Source organism: Jaculus jaculus, chromosome 20, assembly GCF_020740685.1.
Source record: "Jaculus jaculus isolate mJacJac1 chromosome 20, mJacJac1.mat.Y.cur, whole genome shotgun sequence".
In the NCBI taxonomy this organism is placed as follows: domain Eukaryota; kingdom Metazoa; phylum Chordata; class Mammalia; order Rodentia; family Dipodidae; genus Jaculus; species Jaculus jaculus.
In genome coordinates, this window is record NC_059121.1 from 5,993,714 (window position 1) to 6,018,707 (window position 24,994).

The following is a 24,994-nucleotide window of genomic DNA, read 5'->3' on the forward strand; positions in this document are numbered from 1 at the left end:
AGGGCTGGAGGCATTTCTGCACTGTTTTCAGTAGCCGAATTATAGGGGAGGCGAGGCCACCCAGGGAGTCGGGATGCGAACAAGCCAGCCCCTACCCATCCACGTGCAGGGAGGCGGAGACCACTCGGCCTCCCTCCAGGCTGCCAATCGACTGCCTTGTTCATGACTGTGCATGGGCTAACAAATAGGTTGCTGCAAATGAACTAAAAGGCAAGCATTGGGGCTGGAGAGATGGCTTAGCGGTTAAGCGCTTGCCTGTGAAGCCTAAGGACCCTGGTTCGAAGCTCGATTCTCCAGGATTTATGTTAGCCAGATGCACAAGGGGGCGCATGAGTCTGGAGTTTGCTTGCAGTGGCTGGAGGCCCTGGTGTGCCCATTCTCTCCCTCCCTTCCTTCCTCTCCCTCTCCCTTTCCCTCTCCCTCTCTCTCCTCTCTGTCACTCTCAAACATTTGCAGCTGGAAGGTTCCGTTGGGTTATCCTCTATCCTCCACTCATGGCCCTGTGCCTGGGCATATGGGAAAATGGGAGAAGCAAAGAGTGGCGAGTCCACGGGGCTCAAATCTAAAAGACTGGCAGAAAATAAGACTCATAGCCCAGCCCAGCCCCCACAGACTGTCCCCTTTCCACGGCTGGGCCCCACACCCCAGCAACCACTACACGCCATGTTGTTTCCATTTAGTCTTGAAAATAACTCAAAATAAAACAAGAATGGGCAGCCGGGTGTGGTGGTACACGCCTTTAATCCCAGCACTCAGGAGGCAGAAGTAGGAGGATCCCCGCTGAGTTCAAGGCCACCCTGAAACTACACATTGAATTTCAGGTCAGCCTGGACTAGAGTGAGACCCTACCTTGAAAAGAAGGAAAATGTGAGGCTTGAGAGATGGTTTAGCAGTTAAGGCACTTGTCTGCAAAGCCAGGGACCCAGGTTCAATTCCCCAGGACCCACATAAGCCAGATGCACAAGGTGGTGTATGCATCTGGAATTTGATCGCAGTGGCTGGAAGCCCTGGCACACCCTTTCTCTCCCTCCCTTTCTCTTTCTCTCTCCCCTTCTTTCTCAAATAAATTAATTAACCAAAAAAAAAAAAAAAAAGCCGGGCATAGTGGCGCACGCCTATAATCCCAGCACTCAGAAGGCAGAGGTAGGAAGATTGCCATGAGTTCGAGGCCACCGTGAGACTACATAGTGAGTTCCAGGTCAGCCTGGGCTACAGTGTGACCCTACCTCAAAAAAAAATTTTTTTAATTAAATAAAAATTAAAAAAAGGAAATTGGGAAGTTTATGTGAAATTAAAACACCAGGCCCTGTCCAGATGGTTAGAGTGTGAAACAGACAAAAACAGAATCTTCAGCCATTCACCTAGCCTCCTCCACCCCCTCCACCACCATGTTATCAAGAACCTTCCACCACGTACTGAGCTCCCTCCATGGGCATTCTCATTTGGCAGCAAGTGACTTCACTGCCGTAGGCAGCCGAGGCTGGGCATATATATAGCAAGGGGCAGCAGCTCCCCTGGCTTCAGAAGAGCCTGCCTGCAGTGCCCTCGTGAGGTCCCAGGAGAGGCCTCGCCAGAGAACCGCCTAAGCCCTGATGAAGGGAACGAAGCAGTGGCACCTGGAGGTGGTCACTTGGCCCAGGGAGGACACCCGCCTTCAGGAAGGGAGGGCCTGTGCCTGCTGAGGCGCGTACCCATCTCCAAAGGGGGGTTCCAGCCTCACCACCGTGGACAGGAGGCAATGAGGCTATGCCTATACCTTAGCCTCTGCAGAAAGGGCTGCTTTCTTCCTCCCATGGGCAGCACGATACCCCAGGGCCGCCCTGAGACAAAGGGTCGACGCCACTTTCACTGCGAACCTGGTGGCAGGTATGGGCTCGTGCGCACACACACACACACACACACACACTCACGCATGCCACACACACACACACACATACATACATATATACACACACACACACATATACACAGGCACAATACACACACACACATACATATGTATACACACACGCACATATACACACACAGAGCTCCAACCAGTGCTGTGTGCTCCAGAAACCAACGCAAAGGCCGCAGGTGCTCCTTACCTGGGACCACACCGTTGGTGGCAATGGCACTCATGGAGATGGCTGTGAGCATGGTCTGTGGAGAAATAAGGCAACCCTTTGAGGGAACGTGTCCCCAGCAGGCTGCAGAATACCGAGCCCGGGGCCGCCACAGCTTTCCTCCATGCCCTTGACCTCAAAGGACATGTTGAGTGTCCAGGAATGCCAGACTGATGACCAGTGAGTCTCTTAGCCTCCTGTCCTTCAGTGCTTTCCTACCTAGGCCACAAAACTGTCCCCACAGCCCACAGGAAATCCAGGCTCTAGACCCGAGGTAGTCCTGGAAGGTGCCTTTCTCGCTGAGGGTCCCATCTAGGTCTCTGACTCGTGGGACACAATAGGGACACCTTACCTAGGCGTGTACTTCCCACAGGACACAGGAGGCCCTATCTCGTGATCATCTCCCAGAAAGTGTCCAGGTGAGCTTGTGTGTGTGTGTGTGTGTGTGTTTTGCCTCCAGCAACTACCCTCTCTGCCAGAAAAGTCTGTGGCTAACAGGATATCCCAGCAGACACAAAGAATGACTGGTCAGGGGACAGGACAGGTGGCCTGGGTCAGGTAGGAGTGAGCAGTCAGGGGACAGGCTGGTGGTTGGTCTGGAGTGGCTACATGGAGTGACCAGAGGACCGTTGGGTGGCCTAAGGCAGTCATACAGAAGTGGGCAGACAGGGGAAGAATGGGTATCCTGCGGCAGACTCCTACTGCATTGTTTGACTCTCTCCAGAAATGTCATGTTCAGGTGACGCATAAGGAATAAAAATAGCAACAAATGAGCCAGGCATCGTGGCGCACACCTTTAACCCCAGCACTTGGGAGGCAGAGATAGGAGGATCACCGTGAGTTCGAGGCCACCCTGATCCTACATAGTGAATTCCAAGTCAGCCTGAGCTAGAGTGAGACCCTATCTCAGAAAACGAAAAGAAAAAGGAAAAAAACAAAAAGCAACGAACATTAAGGGGACAGGGAGAATGGCAGGGCTGGGAAAGGGGTTCTGGGCACAATAAAAGGTAAAACAGGGCTGGAGGGATGGCTTAACAATTAAGCAGCGTTTGCCTATGAAATCTAAGGGTCCAGGTTCCATTCTCCAGGGCCCATGTTAGCCAGATGCACAAGGTGGCGCACGCGTCTGGAGTTCGTTTGCAGTGGCTGGAGGCCCTAGCACGCCCATTCTCTATCTGCCTCTCTCTCTCTCTCTCTCTAATAAATAAAAAGGCACAACAGGAATGACAAAGGCATCACCATAGAGGAGGAGGAGCATGCGGGAGTGACATGACCCTGGGCCACTTTGTGGCCCCAGGTCTGGGCTAGAGTGTTCCTTTCCCTACACCAGCAAGTCCAGGAAAGTGTCCACGATCCTTTCCGCAGCCCTCAGCTTGGTGGCACAACCTGTGGTGCCCCATCAGAGGCAGCAATGCCTCCTACAGATGCAGGTAAGTAAGGCTCTGTCAGACCCGTGTGAGACCCGGCCTCGCCCATCTGCTCTAAGACTGAGCCCCGTTCTGTAGGAGGTTCCTGGACAGACAGTGCTGGGTTTCTAAGCAGTGGACTCTCAGGGCCCCAGGGCCAGCCCCTGGGCAATCACCGCAGGGCTGCCCGTGGCCACTCACACAGGTGCAGCACATGGACACGATGAGGAAGGACTCCAGGACGCCGGCCGCCCCCACGATCCAGGTCAGGCGCAGGAAGAGGATCACACCCAGAATGTTCTGCAGGCAGGGCAGGTAGACGCCAATGAAGGTGCCCATGCGTGGAGCCTGGAACAGAGCAGCGCATAGCCAGGGAGGCTCATGGTCTACACCCGGCGCCCTCTCCCGGGAGCCCCATCCAGGCGACACTAGGAAGTCACAGGAACAGAGGGACCAGGGGAAGGATGTGGCCATGCAAGGACCGCAAAGCCGCCTGACACAACTGTGTCTCGGGATGAAACCACAACCTCACCAGGCAGGTCCTGGCCCCACTCTTACACCAGGGGAAACTGCTAAGGGACAGAGCTTGGAAATAGGTGTCATACTTTGTGGGGGAGCAAACAGAAGGAGAGGCTCAGTGGTGACCTCATGCCCTCTTTGCCAATTGAATGTGGCTACTATATTTGGAGGCCAAGGACAGGGTATATAGGTCTGAATTCTGGAAGCTGGGTAGATGGGATTTTTCAATTGAATATTTTTATTGGTTAATTTGAGAGAGAAAAAACGAGAAAGAGAAAGATGCCAATAGAGAGAATGGGTGCACCAGGGTCTCCAGCCGCTGCAAACAAACTCCAGACGCGTGCGCCACCCTGTTTACCTGGCGTACATGGGTCCTGGGGAATTGGACCTGGGTCCTCAGGCTTTGCGAGCAAGTGTCTTAACCACTAAGCCATCTTTCCAGACCGTTTTTTCTTTTCTTTTTTCAATTGAAAAAAGAAAAGTAAGAATGCATGTGTTCAGGACACATACAACCTAGCAAGCCTAGGCAGTTAAAGCAGATGGTCATCAAGAACACAGCAGGCCCTGTCCAGGCAGGATCAAAGCTGGGTGGCCTTAGCTGCAGCCAGCTCACCTTCAGATCCCACCAAAACAACAGACCCTAAACCCGGCGTGGTGGCGCACGCCTTTCATCCCAGCACTCGGGAGGCAGAGGTAGGAGGATCGCAGTGAGTTTGAGGCCACGCTGAGACTATATAGTGAATTCCAGGTCAGCCTGGGCTACAGTGACACCCTACCTTGAAAAACCAAAAAGGATAAATAAACAAACAAACAAAAAAGCAACAACAGGTCCAGGGAGCTAGCTCTGTCCAGCACACTGATGGCTGTGGCTCCTAAATCCTTCTCTAAGGAGATGGCTACGCCTGGCCTCTTAGCTTGCCTGTGAAGCCTAAGGATCCAGGTTCGTTTGATTCCCCAGGACCCACATAAGCCAGATGCACAAGATGACACATGCATCTGGAATTTGTTTGCAGTGGCTAGAGGCCCTGGTGTGCCCATTTTTTCTCTCTCTAATAAATAAATAAATTATTTTTTAAAGTTGAAGTCATAAGCAAAGGCCTTAAGCTGGATATGGTAGCACATGCCTGTAATTCAAGTGTCCAAGAGGCTGAGGCTAGAGGATTACCATGAGTTCGAAAATAGCCTATCTCAAAAAAGAACAAATAGGGCTGGAAAGATGGCTTAGCCATTAAAGTGTTTGTCTGCAGAGCCAAAGGACCCAGGTTCGGTTCCCCAGGACCCACATTAGCCAGATGGACAAGGGGCACACGCATCTGGAGTTCGTTTGCAGTGGCTGGAAGCCCTGGTGCACCCATTCTCTCTCTCTCTCTCTCTTCTCTTTCTCTGTCAAATAAATGTTTTTTGTTTTTTTTTTTAAAGAACAAATAATGATGGTAAAATGATAATATTAACAGCAACAAAGAACGAAATGAAACTGAAGGGGCATTCCCATGGCAACCCTGCCAAGTCTCAGCACCACAGCCCTTCTCCCTGGAGCTACGTGGTCCTGCAGACACCTCCTCCCAAGGACAGGCAGTTCACCAAGGAACACCCCCAGAACCCAGCTCCTTCCCACCCAGAGGCACAGGACACGGGGGGAGGTGGTCCTGGAGGCATGACGCCAAGGAAAATGAAGGCAGCTCAAGACTCAAGGAAAAGGCTTGCTTTGTGATCTTAAGAGCAGAGCCAGGATGCCAACCAGAGGACCAAGCCCACACGGTCCCACGGAGAGCCGTGCCCGGTACCTTGACCTCTCGCCGCCGGCTGTCCTCATCCTCCTCATGCTCCACGACGCCCTGACTCAAGTTGGTGTAGTTGGCGAGCTTGTTGAGCAGCGACGACACCATGGGATTGCTGTCCATCTCTTCCTGTTTGACACACGGCGTCCGTCTCAGGCGGGAGGAGCCGGGCCCTTCACCACCCCACCGGCGCTGCAGCGGGCACTTGTTCGATGGACCCTCCATCCCTGGGGCTGTGTGGGGCTCAAGGGCTGTCTGTGCGGCAGGTCTGGAGTCAGGGGTTAGGGGTGCCAGCCTGCGCTGGGAGGACCCAGGAAGGGTCTAGGGTGCCTCAGATGGTCTAGGGACTCCAAGGGACCTCCAAAAGCTTAGGGAGGGCTGCAGCGATGGCTTAGCGGTTAAGACGCTTGCCTGCAAAGCTGAAGGACCCAAGTTGGGTTCCCCAGGACCCATATAAACCAGATGCACAAAACGACACATGCATCTGGAATTCATTTACAGTGGCTGAAGGCCCTGGCATGCCCATTCTCTCTCTCACACACACACACACACAAATAAATATAATAAATTTAAAAAAAAAAAACAGCCGGGCATGGTGGCGCACGCCTTTAATCCCAGCACTCGGGAGGCAGAGGTAGGAGGATCGCCATGAGTTCGAGGCCACCCTGAGAACACATAGTGAATTCCAGGTCAGCCTGAGCTAGAGTGAGACCCTACCTTAGAAAACCAAAACCAAAACAAAACAACAACAACAACAAAAAAGAGCTTAGAGAGCTTAGAGCTTAGTGGGTAAGGCACCCACTAAGGTCAGTGCCTATAGTGTTACAGCCAGGTGAGCCAAGTGGACCTTGGGGACTACATGATCTACCAAGGTCCAGTCTGTCGGGTGGCCCTTACCTGGGATCCCTGACACAGCCATTCCTATACTTTTCCACGTAAAAGCTACTGGCCTCAGGACCTTCATTCTGTCGAGGATAAAATAAAATTACCTCAAAAAGCGCCATGTTCTTCCCTTCAAAGTAGCTCTCTCTCTCCACCTCCACATTGTTGATGAACGGGCTGTTCTCTCTGGGGTGCCCATCTCCTGTAGAAGACAATAAGGACAGTCTCAGAAAGCGAGACACATGAACTCGGGGAGACCTGGGCCTCAAAGGCCACACACCTCTGGCTAGATCAGATCCACCTGTGGCACTGGCTAAGGATGCCACCCACAAACCCACATCCCATGGGTGTCCATGAGTCCCCAGCACAATCTGTTGTAAAATGAGACCCCTATATCATCAGCACACGAGGGCTGACAGCCCCATCCATAGGACTGGTACCTATTTGTGAGACACACCTGCTCGGCCCGACCTGTTGCTTTATAGGGAAACTGGACAGTTTCCTGGCTTAAACCACGGCCTCGGCACCTCCGTGTGGGCAGTACGGGAGGCTGCACCTGGGCTTTCAAAGAATGGGACTGTGAGAACCCCCGGACACAAGATGGCTATGGTCGTCAGCCCAGGAGGCAGCAGCAACCACTGTCCCTTCCTCAGACCTCACAAGGCTTCCAGGTGGTAGAACGCAGCTACCTGAGCTCATGCCCCTCTGCTTTGGACTCAACAAGGCTCCCTATCCCAGTCCACTCCTGGAGGGCACCCACACAGATCACGAGACTCTGGAACGAGGACTCATCCTGAATCATAGAGTTCCCCCCCCCCCCAGAATGGTCCCTCCTGGATCGTGAGTGTTCTGAGTCCAGAAACAGGGCTCAGTCAGTGGATGTGACACACGTCCTTCTGCCAGGGTCCAGCCCCTCCCTCCTTAACAGTTTGTGTGAGAAGGGACTTAGACCTGTGCAATGGCCTCAAAAGATGCCTCCAGGGCCGGGCGTGGTGGTGCACGCCTTTAATCCCAGCACTTAGGAGGCAGAGGTAGGAGGATCGCCATGAGTTCGAGGCCACCCTGAGACTACATAGTGAATTCCAGATCAGCCTGGGCTACCGTAAGACCTTGAAAAAAAAAAAAAAAGATGCCTCTGGGAGCTCAGAGGAAGGGAGAACCCCTGTGCACACAACATATTGTCGCTTACAAACCCTGGGCTAGATTGAGCTGCACATGGAGGGTGCCACGGGTGAGATGTCCCCATGGGAGGAGGGGGCTGGGCACTGCTTTCCTGGGACGGTTGGCCAGGGGTTGGGACCAGGGTTCCGCTCTGGCTCTGGGACCCTGGTGGGAACGGCACAGGAATGACCTGGGAGATCAAAAGGACGGAATGCTGGTGTCTGGCTAAATGTGTACATTATGCTCACCAAGCTGCCCGGTAAGCACTTCTCTTAATGTTCATACCCATATGTTAACGCTACTCTCACTTTTGGTTAGAGAAGCTTCTCTTTTCAGATGGCAGCGACGTCGGACTGACTCAGAAGGGACCATGGTGCTGAGAAGTGACAGAGGAGTGCTCAGCACTGGAATATCTCTATCACACCTGCCAAGGCTCAGATCCATTGCGGAAGAGGTGGCGGAAAGAATGTAAGCGCCAAAGGAAGGGTAGGACTCCTTACAATGTGCTCCTCCAGACACAAAATGTCCTGGATCTCCATGACCTCGCAGTGCCTGACACTACCTACACAAGACCATCATAATAGGAGGAAGAGATCATGACATCAGAATAAAAGAGAGGCTGATTGAGATGGGGAAAGGGCTGCCGGGCATGGTGGCTCATGCATGCCTTTAATCTCTGCACTCAGTAGACATAGGTAGGAGGATCGCCTTGAGTTCGAGGCCATCCTGAGACCCCACAGTGAATTCTAGGTCAGCCTGGGCTAGAGTGAGACCCTACCTCGAAAAACCAAAAAAAAAAAAAAAAAAGAGGGGGGAGAGGCATAACGGAGAGTTATGAAGGGGAAATTACCATGGGATACTGTCTACAGTTATGGAAGTTGTCAATTAAAAAATAATTTAAGTCATTTTTAAACTTAGGAAAATCTTTACTTCAGTGGCAACTCTTGTCATTGGGATCTTATCATATTTTTGTTAATTTAAATAAAGGATATTTTCATGTTAAAAAAAAGTAATAAGGGCTGGAGAGATGGCTTAGCGGTTAAGTGCTTGCCTGTGAAGCCTAAGGACCCCGGTTCGAGGCTCGGTTCCCCAGGTCCCACGTTAGCCAGATGCACAAGGGGGCGCTCGTGTCTGGAGTTCATTTGCAGAGGCTGGAAGCCCTGGCGCGCCCATTCTCTCTCCCTCCCTCTATCTGTCTTTCTCTCTGTGTCTGTCGCTCTCAAATAAATAAATAAAAAATTAAAAAAAAAAAGTAATAATAATTTGTTTTAAAGGAGAGAATAGGAGCGGGTGGGGGGCTGGGAAAGGGGGACGGAAGAGAGCAGGGACAACCTTGGCAAACAGAAGGACCTAGCGTGAGGTAGCATTGGCAGGTCAGACCCTACAATGTACCTGTCAGCACTTCATAAAGGAGCCTATGGCTTAAAGCTAACCCAGTGTGGGGGTTTGATGCAGGTGTCCCCCATAACCTCAGGTGTTCTGAATGCCGGGTTCCCAGCTGATGGAGATTTGGGAATTAACACCTCCTGGAGGCAGTGTATTTTTGGGGGTGGGCTTATGGGTGTTATAGCCAGTGTCCTGTTGCTGTTGTCCACCTGATGTTGGCCAGGGGGTGACGTCCAGCCTCTGCTCATGCCATCGTTTTCTCCTGCCATCATGGAGCTTTCCCTCGAGTCAGCAAGCCAAAATAAACTTCTCCCCCACAAGTTGCCCTTAGATGATTTCTACCAGCAACGCGAACGTGACTGCAACACCCAGCTTCTCCTCTTTCCCTCTGGAGGCCTGCATACTCTCGAGGGGCAGCGACAGCACCCATGACATGATCTGACCTAGCCTGACCTCCTGGGGACACCTCAAGGACCTGGCTCCTGCAGGTCGAGTCTTATACAAAGGCCCCTGGGTACACGACCTAGTTACTTCATGTCCCAGATGCCAACAAATGGGGACATCTGCGTAGACCATGGATAGGTGTCCACTGAGAGACAAGCAGGGGCCCTGAGGTCTGCAGAGGGAATGACGTGAAAGAGGACAAAACGTGGAAGTGTCTCGGTCTGGTGGGGGGACACCTCTTCCCTTGCAGATCAAGTACCCGCTCAGCAATGACCACGATGCTCAGGACCTCGGATGACAGAGACGGTGGTCCTCTGGAACACAGAGAAGTGAGTCATGAGGTCAAGGGCCTGAGCTCTCTGAACTCGAGTCTCAAGCTGAAGCCTGGACCCCAAGGACGCAGGCCATACGGGGGCCCGCAGATCGGAGGCAGGAAGAGCGCTGGCTTCTTCCAGTCCAGCTGATCGCAGGGAGGAATTCTGACCACAGCCTTTCATTGGGAAACTTTAAGTTCGCAGTTCGTCCTCTTCCGGGCCCCACAAAACAAAGTGTGTTCCTGATACTTCTGAGGACAAAGGTCTTAAAAACCAAGAATTCCACCTACAGATTGGCCCTGATTAGTGACTAAAGCCCTTAGCAGTGAGGTTTTTTTTGTTTTGTTTTGTTTTGACAGTAGCTTTGAGTTTCAAATTCCCTAAATCCCTCTGGATTATACTGGCCTTCCGGGCACCACACCCCCCCCACCCCAGTTCAGACCACCACGGAGCCACCAATCATGATGGAGCCTGAACCAAAGGGACTGACGCAGGTCCCTGATACGCACTGGTCCCTTTCTGTCTCAGGAGAGGCCTGACTCAAACTTTGGTCATGAACTCCCGTAATCAAGGCCATCAAAGGCCACAGCACGAAGGAACACAAAGCGCCCTGTCCTGAATTTGATACTGAGCCACTCCTCAACCCCAAAAATGTGGTGACTGATTACAAGCTCAAAACCCAAGCCTAGGAGTTAAGATTGTAGCCCAGCAATGGCTTTGCTCAAATCAGATTCTCTTGCCAGTACCCACCCAGATGCCTCGACACACTGGTCCAGCTGGGGTCTCTGGTCTCTCTTGGCCTCATACCTTCAGAACCACTGAGGATCCCGGAGGATGGCAGTGTGGTGGCTTGATTCAGGTGTCCCCAATAAACTTAGGTCTTCTGAATGCTAGACTCCCCAGCTGATGGCAATTGGAAATTAAAGCCTCCTGGAGGCGGGATATTGCTGGGGTGGGCTTGTGAGTTTTATAGCCAGTATTTGGCACACCCATTTGTTAACTGTTGTCCACCCTCAGCTTGTGCCATTGATTTCCCTGCCATCGCGGAGCTTCCCCCTGGGGCTTGTAAGCCAAAATAAACTCCCCCTCCCCACCTCGCCAAGCTGCTCTTGGTTGGGTGATTTCTACCAGCAATGCAAACCTGACTGCAACAGGTAGGAAGAGAAGCATAATGCTAGGCTCCCTACTAAGAACTCAGGGGCCTGGGCAGACAGCTGGGGGGACATGACCACACTGCGTCTCACTGTTATATCTGTCGGGGAAAGGACCCCGGGAACCCAGAGGGATTCCATGCGAAAAAGCTCAGCCACCCGCGCCCTGAGTGTCTGCACATCCTGCCTCCTCTCCCGTAGTGTTGTGGTCACCCTCTCATTGCTGGGACAAAGCAGCTGACCAAAAGCAGCAAGTTATTTTTTTATTTTGGCTTACGGTCTCAGGGGCAAGCTTCATGAGGGCGGTGGACAGCATGGCCTGAGCAGCAGCTGGACATCACCTCTGCCACAGCAGGTGGACAATAGCAACAAGAGTCAGCTGAGCTCTAGAAGTGTACTGTACTATGTGGCTTTTGGCTTTTGACTTTTAGGCTTGTGTGTTTGGCTCTGTGAAGGCAGGCCAGCTTCTTCTGCCATTATGGAACTTCCCCTGGATCTGCACGCTTCAATAAATATCCCTTCCTCCGTATCTGTGCCTGGTCTGGATGACCCTGAAGCTGCCCATCACAGCTGGGAACCAAGCATTCAAAGCACATGGGTTTATGGGGGACATCTCACTCATTTTACCCTATTCTGCCTCTGGTCCCAACAAAATGATGAGCATCCATGATGTAAAATGCAATGCATTCAGTCCAACCTTAAAACTCCCCATAGGTTATTTTATTTTATTTATTTATTTGAGAGAAAGACAGAAAGAGAGATAATGGGTGTGTCAGGGCCTGTAGCCACTGCAAATGAACTCCAGATGCATGTGCCACCTGTGTATCTGGCTTTATGTAAATAATGGGGAATCAAACCTACATCCTTTGGCTTTGCCAGCAAGCATCTTACCTGCTAAGCCATCTGTCTAACAGCCTCCCCTACATAGTCTTTTATCAATCCCAAACTTGTCCAAACATCCCCATAGTTCAAGGTCTCTTAACTGTTAGCTGTAAAACCAAAAAAAAAAAAAGCAAAAAACAAAAAAATAATAATAATGGTACAGAATAAACATTCACACTGCAAAAAAAAAAATGGCATAGCAAAAAACATTGAACCAATGCAAGATGTAAAATGAACAGAGCAAACATCAAATTCTATAGCACCAAGTCCAACATCTGTAACCAGTGACAACATCTCTTGGTGTTCCAATCCCACCCCTCCAGCTGGGCCGCTCACAGCCCAGGGGAAACTTCATCCCAAACCAGCAGCTCTCCTTGGGAGTCGTCCCACAGCCCTGCCATCTCAGAAAGTCCTACAGTCTCCTTAAGGCACCACTGAGCCTCCATGCAGGGACTCCCAACAACCCTGCCTCACATCACCCAGTGGCCATCTCCATAAAACAAATGCACTGCTAATCCAACGACCCTCTCTTTCCTGCCTGCATTTGTTATACTCCCATAGTATCAGGAAGCCTACCAAATTTGTTAATCCAGGGGAGAACGAGGCTGACTTTAAAGAGCAAGACATCCTTTGCATCCAGGCCCCTACTTTCAAAAGTGTCCACATTCTTTCTGCCGTCCCAATGCAGAACGGTCCAATCTCTCAAACAATGGCAACTGAACAGGCAAGGCAGCAGTTTCAACCCAAGACTTCATTTCTTTCTGTGTCATCTCGATCTGCTCACACCAGTCCATTTTTCTTCTAAACTCAACCCTGCTAAAGGTCTCATGGACACAGGCAGAACTCAGTAAGCCTCTCATACAAACTGCTTCTGGCCCAGTCTAGACAAAGCTCTCTCTACCCCTTATAGGCCAAGCTTCACAGTCCAGAGTTCTTTCTGCATTCAGGTCTTTCCACTCTGACTGGACTGGTCCATCAAACTTCGCACATAGCACTTCCAGCGCCTCTCAGGTCACGGTTTCAAATCCTCCCACATTCCTCCACACATCAGTTCCAAAGGCCAAAAAGCCACACTGTCCGGCTTCCAGCAGCAATGGCTCCACTCCTGGTACCAATTTTCTGTTGTAGTTACCTTCTCACAGGGACAAGCACCCAACCAAAATCAGAGAGGGGAAGGGAGAGAGGGAGAGGGGGTAGGGAGAAAGGGGAAGGGAGGGAGGGAGGGGGAATAAGAGAGGGAATAGGGAGGGAGGGGAGAAAAGGGTTTAAGAAGGGAGGGGGCAGACTCCTGAGAGTGGAAAGATCTAAGTGGGGTGCCCATACATATATGCATATATACATGCATGTGTAAGGCCCTAGCTCTGTCTAGTAGCAAGCTTAGGGCCTTGCTATCTCTAGTCAGCCTACTCCGATCATCCCAGGAGAAATGCCAACTTTAGAGCTGGGCAGAGAGATGGATGGCGAGCCGGAGGGCAGTGACAGCAACATATCCACGGGCAAGAAACAGCAGCTGGAGGGCGTCCTGCACACACCTCTGAGACCTCCTGAACAGGAAGTGAGCAGAGCGAGAGGCACCCACGGACATCCCAGATCCACGCAGGGCACACAGAGACGCGACGGCTCACTGCAGCAAGGTGTCAGAACCCGAAGCCACCGCGGAGACCTCAGCGGCTATGAAAATAGGTTGAGGGGGAATGAAGAGATGGCGGAGAGGTTAAGGTGCCTGCCTACAAAGCCAAAGGATCCCAGTTCGAGTCTCCTGGACCCACGTTAAGCCTGATGCACACGGGGCCACATGCATCTGGAGTTCGTTTGCAGTGGCTGGAGGCCCTGGGGCATGCTCATTCTCTCTCTCTACCTGTTTTCCTCTCTCAAATAAATAAATAAAATATATTTTTAAAAATTATTTATTTATTTATTTATTTGAGAGCGACAGACACAGAGAGAAAGACAGATAGAGGGAGAGAGAGAGAGAATGGGTGCTCCAGGGCTTCCAGCCTCTGCAAACGAACTCCAGACGCGTGCGCCCCCTTGTGCATCTGGCTAACGTGGGACCTGGGGAACCGAGCCTCAAACCGGGGTCCTTAGGCTTCACAGGCAAGCGCTTAACCGCTACGCCATCTCTCCAGCCCTAAAATATATTTTAAAAAAGAAAGAAAGAAGATGGATTGAGGCAGAAGATGTACATGGGATGACCCAGCCAGGTCATCAAGGTGTCACTGCCGTTACCAACTGCAGGCAAACAGACATCAGATAGTCCTGATCCCATGAATCTGTGGGGTTTCCCCACCAAAGACGCATTCAGTCTCATCTGCCCTCGCTTCTCCTCTGACACCTTCCAGCCCTAAGCCTCCTTCTAACCCCACACACACAGGGCTACAAGGACAAAGGACAGCCTTGCAGAGCTGTGCACACCCTGCTGGGCCCTACCTTCTTTCTGGAAAGATCTGTAATCCCTACACAGCTCTGTTCCACCTCAGAGGTCTGCCCTGTGCATTAGTGCACAGGGCAGACAAGGGACCAGCAGTCACCAACACCACTGTTCATATTGTATACAAGGCAGAGGCAGGGAGGCTGCAAAGATGGCTTAGCGGCTGAGGCGCTTGCTTGCAAACCCAAAGGACCCAGGTTCAATTCCCCAGGACCCACATAAGCCAGATGCATAAGGTGACACCTGTGTCTGGAGTTCACTTGCAGTGGCTGGAGGCCCTGGCATGCCCATTTTTTCTCTCTCTCTCTCTTTGTCTACCTGCCTCATTCTTTTTCTCTCTCTCAAATAAATAAAGATAAAACATATTTTAAATAAATAAAAAAAGAAGGCAGAGGTAGGACAAGGAAAGTTCTAGAATGAGGTAAGAGAGCAGGCTTTCTAGAGATGACATGACTAGGTCTAAAGCTATGACAAAGCCGGAGTAAGATCAGCAGTGTTAAAGTTGATCCCTGACCTGGGTAACTGCTACTGAGGTTTTGACACAAAAAAATGTACTAGCTTTGGGGGGGAATGTACCCTAATAAAGGAGCCTCTCATCTGCTGCACATCCTCAAACAGTTTAGGAAGAACTGTGTGTGAGAGAGACAGAAAGATGGAGGTGGAAGAAGGAGGAAGAGGAGCCGGGCGTGGTGGCGCATGCCTTTAATCCCAGCACTCAGGAGGCAGAGGTAGGAGGATCACCATGAGTTCGAGGCCAGCCTGAGACTACACAGTGAATTCCAGGTCAGCCTGGGCTAGAGAATGAGACCCTACCTCAAAAAACAAAAACAAACAAACAAAAAATCAAGCTGGGCATGGTGGCGCATGCCTTTAATCCCAGCACTCAGGAGGCAGAGGTAGAAGATCACTGTGAATTTGAGGCCAGTTTGAGATTACAGAGTGAGTCCCAGGTCAGCCTGGGTTACAGTAAGACTCTACATCAAGCCATGGTTTCAAACCCTCCCACATTCCTCCACACATCAGTTCCAAAGGCCTGGAGGTGGGCTGGAGAGATGGCTTAGTGGTTAAGCGCTTACCTGTGAAGCCTAAGGACCCTGGTTCGAGGCTCGATTCCCCAGGACCCACATTAGCCAGATGCACAAGGGGATGCACGCATCTGGAGTTTGTTTGCAGTGGCTTGAAGGCCTGGTGTGCCCATTCTCTCTCTATTTGCCTCTTTCTCTCTCTGTGTAGCTCTCAAATAAACAAACAAACAAAAATTTTAAAAATATTTAAAAATGGTTGCACATGCCTTTAATCCCAACACTTGGGAGACAGAAGTAGGAGGATCACTGTGGGTTCGAGGTCGCCTTGAGACTACATAGTGAATTCCAGGTCAGCCTAGACTAGAGAGAAATCCTACCTCAAGAAAAAAAAAAAAAAAAAAAAGAATGTAAGAAAGAAAAGAGCAAATACAAATAAATTCAGATAAGAGTTTCTGAAAATGTCTGGCCAACTGTGAGCCTGGTGTCCTTCTGGGCACGTGATCGGTTAGTTACACAGGGATCAGCACTCGCCACAGGGATCTGTGGAGTAAAAGTCTCGGGCTCGGTCTAGGAGACAAGTGAGGCCACACCCTGGCGTCACTGGTTCTGCTCCCAGGATACAGGGGACCAGGGGGAGGGGGACACGGAACCAGACCGCCCGCGAGGGTTCGGAGGCAGGGTTTCAGATTCGCTTTTTGAGGGAGCCAGCTCCACGCTCACGACCTTGGACAAAGTCTCTCCGCTGTTCAGCTCAAGTTCCCAGTCTCCAGGGACCAGGGATGGACGGGGAAGGACACAGAAGGGCAGGCACAGCCCGCAACTGCCAGCCTGGGGTCAGGCGCTTCCTGCCCGGCCTTTTCACTAAGGGCAGCTGGACGCAGCTGTAAGGCTCAGGAGCGACCAGGGACCACGGAGACCACTCCGAGGCACAGATGGAGGTTTTTATTCAGGGAAGGACATGAGCTGCCAGGACGGACCCTCAAGAGCAGAGCAGTCAGCTTGGGGTCACAGATAGTGGCCTTTATAGGCTCTTCAGTTGGGGGAAGGTGAGGAAGGGAAGGAATTTCTTTGTTGGGGCAGAAAATATCTGTTCTTTACATGAGCCGCAGGGTGAGACCAGAACTGACCCAAAGAGAGATTGGGGGGGGGGCAGTAAATCTAGACCTGGAGCCCTGTTAGGCAGGGGAGGGATAATGGCTGGACAAACTCTTGAGGAATGTGGATGAATCCCTTCACCCTCCTGCTGAAACTCCTTTTGTCCTGACCTAACGTCGGAAGTAGTCCTAACTGGTCTTTCATGGGGAACCCCGTTTTCTCGGGCGTTCGCAAAGGGACAGGAGCGCAGAGCTACATTCACCCGTCAAAGGACACAAGCATTCTCAGAACACGAGAGAACACTCCAGGGCAGCAGTGAGACAGGAGTCCTGTGTTCACAGACAGGGTGGCTTCGGACACTGTCCCCACCTTTCTGACACACAGTCTGGACAAGAGGACCTAAGAGGAACTAAGCTCCTGAAGCGATGTGAAGGAGACCCCCACAAGAAGGCTGCTCAAGTGACTCTCTGGGCATTTATTTACTCTACAAGAGGGCCAAGGCAGAGAAACCTGGGGGGGGAAAAAAAAAGATAATGATGTTAACTAAGGTCAGTCACCTGTCTTGCTGGTCTGAGCTACACCACTTTGGCATCTCTGAATTTTCATTTGTTTCTTATCAAAGTAACATGGGTGCCGAACATGGAAACACACCCACATATAAGTAAAGGGACCAGAGGACACATTCCAGAACTCCTGTAAATCCCTCCAGCCTGGGGGTGGCACTGAGCACACTGATTCACACAATGACCACGGACATTCTCTCTTGTCCTGAGAAGAGGGTCAAGCCACAGCTGTCAGCACCAATCCTTTATGACACTTCCCATCTACCTTTTTAAAAATATAGATATATGTATATTTTTTTATTTATTTGAGAGAGGGAGAAAGAACGGGCGCGCCAAATCCAGACATGCGCGCCCCTTTGTGCATCTGGCTAACGTGGGTCCTGGGGAATCTAACTGGGATACTTTGGCTTTGTAGGCAACCCTCTTAGTCACTCAACCATCTCTCTAGACCCCCACCCACCCACCCACGTCTACCTGTGAGAGAAGCCGTCAGTCACCATGGAAGCTCAGGTGCACCTGCCAAAACACTCCAGCTCAGCAGACACTGGTAAGACTAACTCTAAGCTAGAGTTAGATGTGAGCCAAGCAGACAGAAAACATCTATATCACAACCCTCCCGTAACCATTGAGAGGATGTCCAAGGGACATTCCTGCCTAATTCCACCAGAGTCAAGAGACACAACAGAGGGAGGGCAGTACCATGGGATATTGTTTACAATCAAGGAAGTTGTTAATAACAAAAAGAGAGAGAGAGAAAGAAAGCCAGGTGTGATGGTGCACACCTTTAATCTCAGCACTCTGGAGGCAGAGGTAGGAGAATCACCGTGAGTTCGAGGCCACCCTAAGACTACACAATGAATTCCAGGTCAGCATGGACTAGAGTGAAACCCTACCTATATAAAAAAAACAAACAGGGCTGGGGAGATGGCTTAGCGGTTAAGCGCTTGCCTGTGAAGCCTAAGGACCCCGGTTCGAGGCTCGGTTCCCCAGGTCCCACGTTAGCCGGATGCACAAGGGGGCGCACGCCTCTGGAGTTCGTTTGCAGAGGCTGGAAGCCCTGGCACGCCCATTCTCTCTCTCTCCCTCTATCTGTCTTTCTCTCTGTGTCTGACGTTCTCAAATAAATAAATTAAAAATTAAAAAAAAAGAAAGAAAAACACACACACACACTAAGAGAGAAATATCACACGCTTCTGCAGCATGTGGTGGCCCATAACTTTAGTTCCACCACTGAGGGACTGAGGTGAAGGACCACCAAGAGTTCAAGGCCAGCCAGGGGCAACAGACTGAGTACCAGGTCAGGCTGGGCTAGAATGGGACCCTACCTCACTAAAACAAACAATAAAAAAGAAAAAAAGCAATCATGCTCTCCCACCTCAAGGACTCACCAGCACACCCATGCTGTTTGCTTCATCATCTGGAGTCTTCTTTTTTGTTGCTGTTTTTGTTTTTTGAGGTAGGATCTCACTCTAGCCCAGGCTGACCCAGAATTCACTATGTAGTCTCAGGGTGGCTTCGAACTCACGGCCATCCTCCTACCTCTGCCTCCCGAGTGCTGGGATTAAAGCATTCGCCACCACACCAGGCTTAGATGGGTCTTAATTTTAAGATCTCTGCTGATTACTTTTAAATCTAAATTCACTCAAGCCTGCATAAAGGAAACTGATTTAAATACACACACACACACACACACACACACACACACACACACACACGTGCACACGCACACAATGGAACCACCAGGTCTGCTTCCAGCCTGTCCAAGCCCTCTGCATACATGCAGGCTGAGGGCCAATGCTGACCGGGGTGAACCCTCACCCGGGGAAAAGCCCCTCACCAGACCCTGGGTCACACCGAAGGGTGGAGGGCTGTGCTCTGACTGGGACCTGCTGGGCTCCAGGGCCAAGCGGCTCACCTGTGGTGGCATCTCCGTCCCCGTCAGCCTGCACGTTCATGATGACATGGATCCTGGGCAGAGATCAGCCTGGTTGTGCAGCTGCCAAGGGAGCAGCCGAGGGACGGCAAGAGGAGGGACAGCTGAGTGATCCAGGTCAGGTGTCCTGTGTGAGCACTCAGGCACGGCCCTCGCCACCAGCTCAGAGGGAACGCGGGCACCCTGGTCACCAGGCGGTAGCCAGACAGACAACCCTCTGCAGCTGGCACTGATCTATCCCGGACAAGCCAGTGTATACCCACGGCTCAGACGCTCAGTCACAGTACGAGCAGGTCACAGGAGAAACCACGACAGTAACCCTTCCCCCAATGAAGCAGCCCCTTTACTACACCTAGATATCCCTAGAAGATAAACTCATTTCTGACATGCCTCCACCCTGAAGGACTGGAAATGTCCCGCTTGCCTTTCACAGAATTACATTTAAAAAAAAAAAAGCTTTTTTTTTGTTTTTGTTTTTCAAGGTAGGGTCTCACTCTAGCCCAGGCTGACCTGGAATTCACTATGGAGTCTCAGGGTGGCTTCGAACTCACGGCAATTCTCCTACCTCCGCCCCCTGAGTGCTTGGATTAAAGGTGTGTGCCACCATGCCCGGGCAACTTCTCTTAATATTTATACCCTTATATTAATGCTACTCTCACTTTTGGTAGAGAATCTTCTCTTTTCAGATGGCAGTGATCTTGGGACGACTCAGAAGGTATCATGGTGCTGGAAAGAAGTGACTGGAGCACTGAGTAATAACTCGATCACACCTTCCAAGGCTCAGGGTCTAATGTGGAAGAGGTGGCAGAAAGAATGTAAGAGCCAAAGGAAGGGTAGGACTCATTACAACGTGCTCCTCCAGACAAAATGGCCTGGATATCCATGACCTCACAGTGCCTGACACTACCTACAAAAGACCATCATAAGAGGAGGAAAAGATGATGACATCAAAATAAAAGAGAGACTGATTGAGATGGGGAAGGGATATGATGGAGAATGTAATTTCAAAGGGAAAAGTGGGGGAGAGGGAGGGTATTACCATGGGATATTTTTTATAATCATGGAAGATGTTAATAAAAATTGAGAAGAAAAAAAAAAACTCTGTCCAAGGGCTAGGGAAATAACTTAGCAGCTAAGGCATTTGCCTGCAAAGCCTAAGGACCTTGATTCCCCAGCACCCACATAAGCCAGATGCACAAGGGGGCGCATATGTCTGGAGTTCCTTTACGGTGGCTGGAGGCCCTGGAGCACCCATTCTTTCTCTTTGCCTCTTTCTCTGTCTCTCTCTCAAATAAATAAATAAATTAAATATTAAAGAGAAACAAAACACTGTCCATTTCACATCAACAACCCAAAAAGGCTGACTTGGAAGTCACCGGAAGTCACAGTGCAAGCTGAGCCCAGAACCCTCCAAATCTGAGATGCATCCAATTTAGAAAGTCAGAAGGACACACACTGCCTTTGAGCACAAAAAGAAGCAACAGGACGACCCAGGTGCAAGGTGCCCCCGGCTCTGTTAAGGTTTCGGGGCTGGACAAAGGTGCAGGCAAGTCTCAGTCCCTTAGAGTCAAAGCTCTCTTCTGCCTCACAAGTGACTTGTCTCTTTTTTTTTTTTTTAAATTTTTTATTTGAGAGCGACAGACACAGAGAGAAAGACAGATAGAGGGAGAGAGAGAGAATGGGCGCGCCAGGGCTTCCAGCCTCTGCAAAAGAACTCCAGACGCGTGCGCCCCCTTGTGCATCTGGCTAACGTGGGACCTGGGGAACCGAGCCTCGAACCGGGGTCCTTAGGCTTCACAGGCAAGCACTTAACCGCTAAGCCATCTCTCCAGCCCGCAACTTGTCTCTTGCTGGCTGCTCCTGTCACTGAAAAATCGTGACAAGTAAGATTTTTAAAAGAAGAACTTTCACCCATCAAGTCTAAACTGGCACACGTGAGGCAGAGACACATTCCTCCTCTCCACAAGCCCTGCTTGTGAACACAACAGGAAGGGGGGGCAACATGGTCATGCTGTCACACTCCCCCACCCCCAGCTCAGACCCCAGACTCTGAGCCCAGGCACACAGAATGCAGCAGAGAGGAAGTGCCCTGCCCCCAGCACGCTCAAGGTCACCAGTAAGTCTGAGATACAGTCACAGTTGAGGTCTGCCGTGGATCCTGAGAAATCCTGAGGGAGCCTGCCGCAGAAAATATATATGTAAGTAGAACAGATTGATGGGGGTGAAAAGGCCCAAGTGAGGTCAGGAGAAGAGATTGAATAAAGAAAGGAAAGGTGGAGGGAGGGCTAATCAAAATCTAAGGGGATATAAATAAATCATATGGAATCCTACTTTTTGGGACAATGGAACACTCAGGAACTATAGATTGTTACTAGAAAATTTTCAGTGCCAAGAATGGAATACCTGCCAGTGAGTTGTTAGCCAGGGAGGTCCCTGATGCCCCAAAACATTACAGGCCATTGCCGAGGCCCTTGGTTTCCCACCAGGAATAGATGGTAAGACCCTATTGCTGAAGACTCCACATACTTGGGCTGCAAGGTCACTGAGAAATCCTGCTGGAGCTGAGCTGAAAACCTCCTCCATGCAGACCAGCTGACAGAAAGCTGGAAAAAACCATGCTGCATGCAGTTCAATGGGAGAAAGAGAAATCACCAGTGAAGATACTCAATAGTGGACACTGCAAGCCTTAGATTTGGCCAGCCAGGCCAAATGAGCCAATGAGTACAATAGTGGTATGTCTGTTATGGGGGAAACCAATCACTTTCTAATTGGACCGGCGGCCCACTCCATAGGAGGGAATACATCCCTGATACCGAAAACCTACAACAGGGGTAGTCATGAGCCCTAGGGGTGTAACATCTGCTGCTGTCTGGCTAAATGCACATACTATCCTCACCAAACTGCCCAGTAAGCACTTCTCTTAATGTTCATACCCATATATTAATGCTACTCTCATTTTTTCATTAGAGAGCTTTCTCTTTTCAGATGGCAGTGACCTTGGGATGACTCAGAAGGCACCATGGTGCTGAGAAGAAGTGACAGAGGAGTGCTCAGCACTGAAACATCTCTATCACACCTTCCAAGGCTCAGGGTCCATTGCGGAAGAGGTGGCGGAAAGAATGTAAGAGCCAAAGGAAGGGTAGGACTCCTTACAATGTGCTACTCCAGACACAAAATGGCCTGGATATCCATCACCTCACAGTGTCCGATACTATCTACACAAGACCCTCATAATAGGAGGAAAAGATGATGACATCAAAATAAAAGAGAGACTGATTGAGAGGGGGAGGGTACATGAAGGAGAATGGAGTTTCAGAGGTGAAAGTGGGGGAAGGGAGGGTATTACCATGGGCTATATTGTTTACAATCATGGAAGTTGTCAATAAAAATAAAAATTTAATTTAAAAAGGGATCAAAGGGGAAAGTGTGGAGGTGGGGAGGGAGGGAATTTCCATGGGATTGTTTTTATAATCATGGAAAATGTTAATAAAAATTTAAAAATTTTTTTAAGAAAAGGGACATTACAGGGCCCAGGGAAACCACAGAACTAGACAGCAGTGAATAGCAAGTCCCCACACACCATGGGTGGCAGTGGTGGTGGCGGCGGCGTTGGCACAGCCAGCAAGGTACCCCCATGGCTTCCTACTAGTGACAAGATCCAACACAGTCTCGCAGCTCTGCTTCAAGGGTACGGCTGCCTCTGCAAGCACCACGTCCATCCCTCTTGCCTCTGTTACCAGGGGAGACACCCCTCTCCCTCAGCCAACCCAATAATGACCTGCCAGCCTGGAGCCCCCGGGGTTCACGGGACCATCTGCTAAGACACCCTCTTGCTGACCTGGCTGGTCGGAGCCTCTGGGTGGCTGGTCTATGGCATGAAAGAGCTCCTCTCCCTGCTGGGCAGGTCCCAGAAATCCCACGGACTCTGTCCTGTGTCCTCAGACGATGATGTTCTACCACTGGGCAGGGGGGGAGTGCTATATACCAGGGTCTCCCACAGTAACCCACAGTGTCCGGCTGGTGGGCCTTGGGTGCACAGAATTCTCTTGCATGTGGGCCAAATGCTTCACCAAGGCCTGGGGCCAACGCTGTCTTCTGCCAGGAAGGTGAGAAGTATGCTTTGGTTTGGAAACAGCCCTGCCCTGGTTGTTCCGCCTTGTCATGTTACCGTGGGGATCAGCTTAAGGGATGGCCGCACACACCTACCCATTGACCACTGGTGCCCTGGCCTCACACGTCTGGCTGAGGCCTGGTACATTTCAAAGCACGCAGCACATCTCCCAGAGACATTTATTTGTACACGCTACCCAGTACAGCCACTGGGTTGCATCGGTTTGAATGAAACCCACCCACAGAAGCACAGATCTGCTGAGTGTCAACGCACACCCGGCCCCTACCTATCTGGGCACCACCCAGAAACTTCCCTTCACACCTTCCTGTTAAGACCCCATCCTCAGAGGCACCCCTCGAGTCTAGCTTCACAGGGGTGTGCAAATGCAGCCCATTCACATCAGCAGGTCATCTCGCTCGAGAGCTGGGTCCCTAGAAAAGAGAGGCGGCAGGCTATAAGGACCCTGTCCCTTACAGAGGCTCTGGCTGTGTCCCCGGAGAGATGGATTGTCCAGAGGCAAGGGAATGGCCTCTGAGGTGGTAGGTGTTGGTTCACCAGTCAAGGTTCACAGGCCTAGCCAAGCCAGGCCAAGCCCAGACTAGCTGTGGACCCACACCCCAAGACTCTGCTTTGGGACAGGAAGTCGGATGCCCACACCCCAGCTGTCAAGTATGGAAAGTGCCCCCTGTGGGGTGGTATCTCAGCAGAGAGAAGTGAGGCCCAACCTCAAGGGCCCCAGATCTCTAATCTTGGGTGGCCAGGTTTCAACACTGTCCCAGGAACAACCTTCTCCACTGACTGTGGCCAGCGTGCTGTCCCTCTCCCGTCCCTCTTCCTGACCTTGGCACTTGGATGTAACCACCAATCCCCTTGGTGGTTCAAGGGAGGGGCAGAGAGCAACCTCTGAAACCCAAGAGCCACATTCCTCAGTCAGTGGGGCAAGTGGGCCAGTAATGCCGGCCACTCCTCCATTTCCTGCCATAAAGTGTGGACGGCCCAGCTCAACAACACTGGAGATAGGACATGGGTCAGTGAAGCCAGAGGGTCAAAGAGAGGTAGGAGGGCGTGATGGCACATGCCCTTAATCCCAGCACTTGGGAGGCAGAGGTAGGAGAGGCCAACCTGAGACGTCACGATGAATTCCAGGCAGGTCAGCCTGGGCTAGGGCGAGATCCTACCTTGAAAAACTAAAAAGCAGAGGCCAAGTGGGGACAAACAGCTTACCTGACAGGGATACCCACCAGGCACCCACAGCAGAACGGAGTGGCATCTGGTGACCACAAGGTACCACTTTAGCTCCTCAGAGTAATCCACAAACTGGTCAGATTCAGAAGTGTGGCCACAGCCGGGCATGGCGGTGCATGCCTTTATTCCCAGCACTCGGGAGGCAGAGGTAGGAGGATTGCCATGAGTTCGAGGCCACCCTGAGACCAAAAAACAAGTGTGGCCACAAAGCCCTCTCGGGTGCTAGGCTATGAATCAGTTAAGCACTGCAATGAAGCATCTGCAGGTTCCGGGGGGCCCCCGAAGGTCAACAAACGACGCTTGGCCCTTGACCCTTGCTCTCTGGGTCCTGAAGCTTGGTGCACCCTAAAAATCAGCAATCTGGCAAACTAAAGCCAGTGTGACAGACCACAGGGCAAGGCTGAGGAGGAAGCCACACGCTGCCAGGCCCTGGCACTGAGCACTTTTTCACTTCCCGTGGCTGAAACAGAACCACATTCTGGGTGGGGAGAGGGGAACAGAGGAAATATTGAGAAACGAGAACCACCCACAGCTCCAGCCCAGGAGGGACGCTTGCTTCTGGT

The 24,994-nt window shown here is 51.2% G+C and overlaps 1 protein-coding gene across 2 annotated transcripts in view; it reads right to left on the reverse strand.

The window, feature by feature from the left end:
- The window catches only part of Slc12a7 (solute carrier family 12 member 7), a 74,921-nt gene that overhangs the window by 37,227 nt on the left and 12,700 nt on the right, over nucleotides 1–24,994 (reverse strand). For both annotated transcript variants that reach the window (XM_045138929.1, XM_045138930.1), the window contains exons 2-5: nucleotides 6,798–6,892; nucleotides 5,815–5,937; nucleotides 3,713–3,859; nucleotides 2,088–2,142 (exon numbers count right to left, since the gene is read on the reverse strand). In XM_045138929.1, the coding sequence (XP_044994864.1) occupies nucleotides 2,088–2,142; nucleotides 3,713–3,859; nucleotides 5,815–5,937; nucleotides 6,798–6,892 (420 nt within the window). The remainder of the gene's footprint in view (nucleotides 1–2,087; nucleotides 2,143–3,712; nucleotides 3,860–5,814; nucleotides 5,938–6,797; nucleotides 6,893–24,994) is intronic.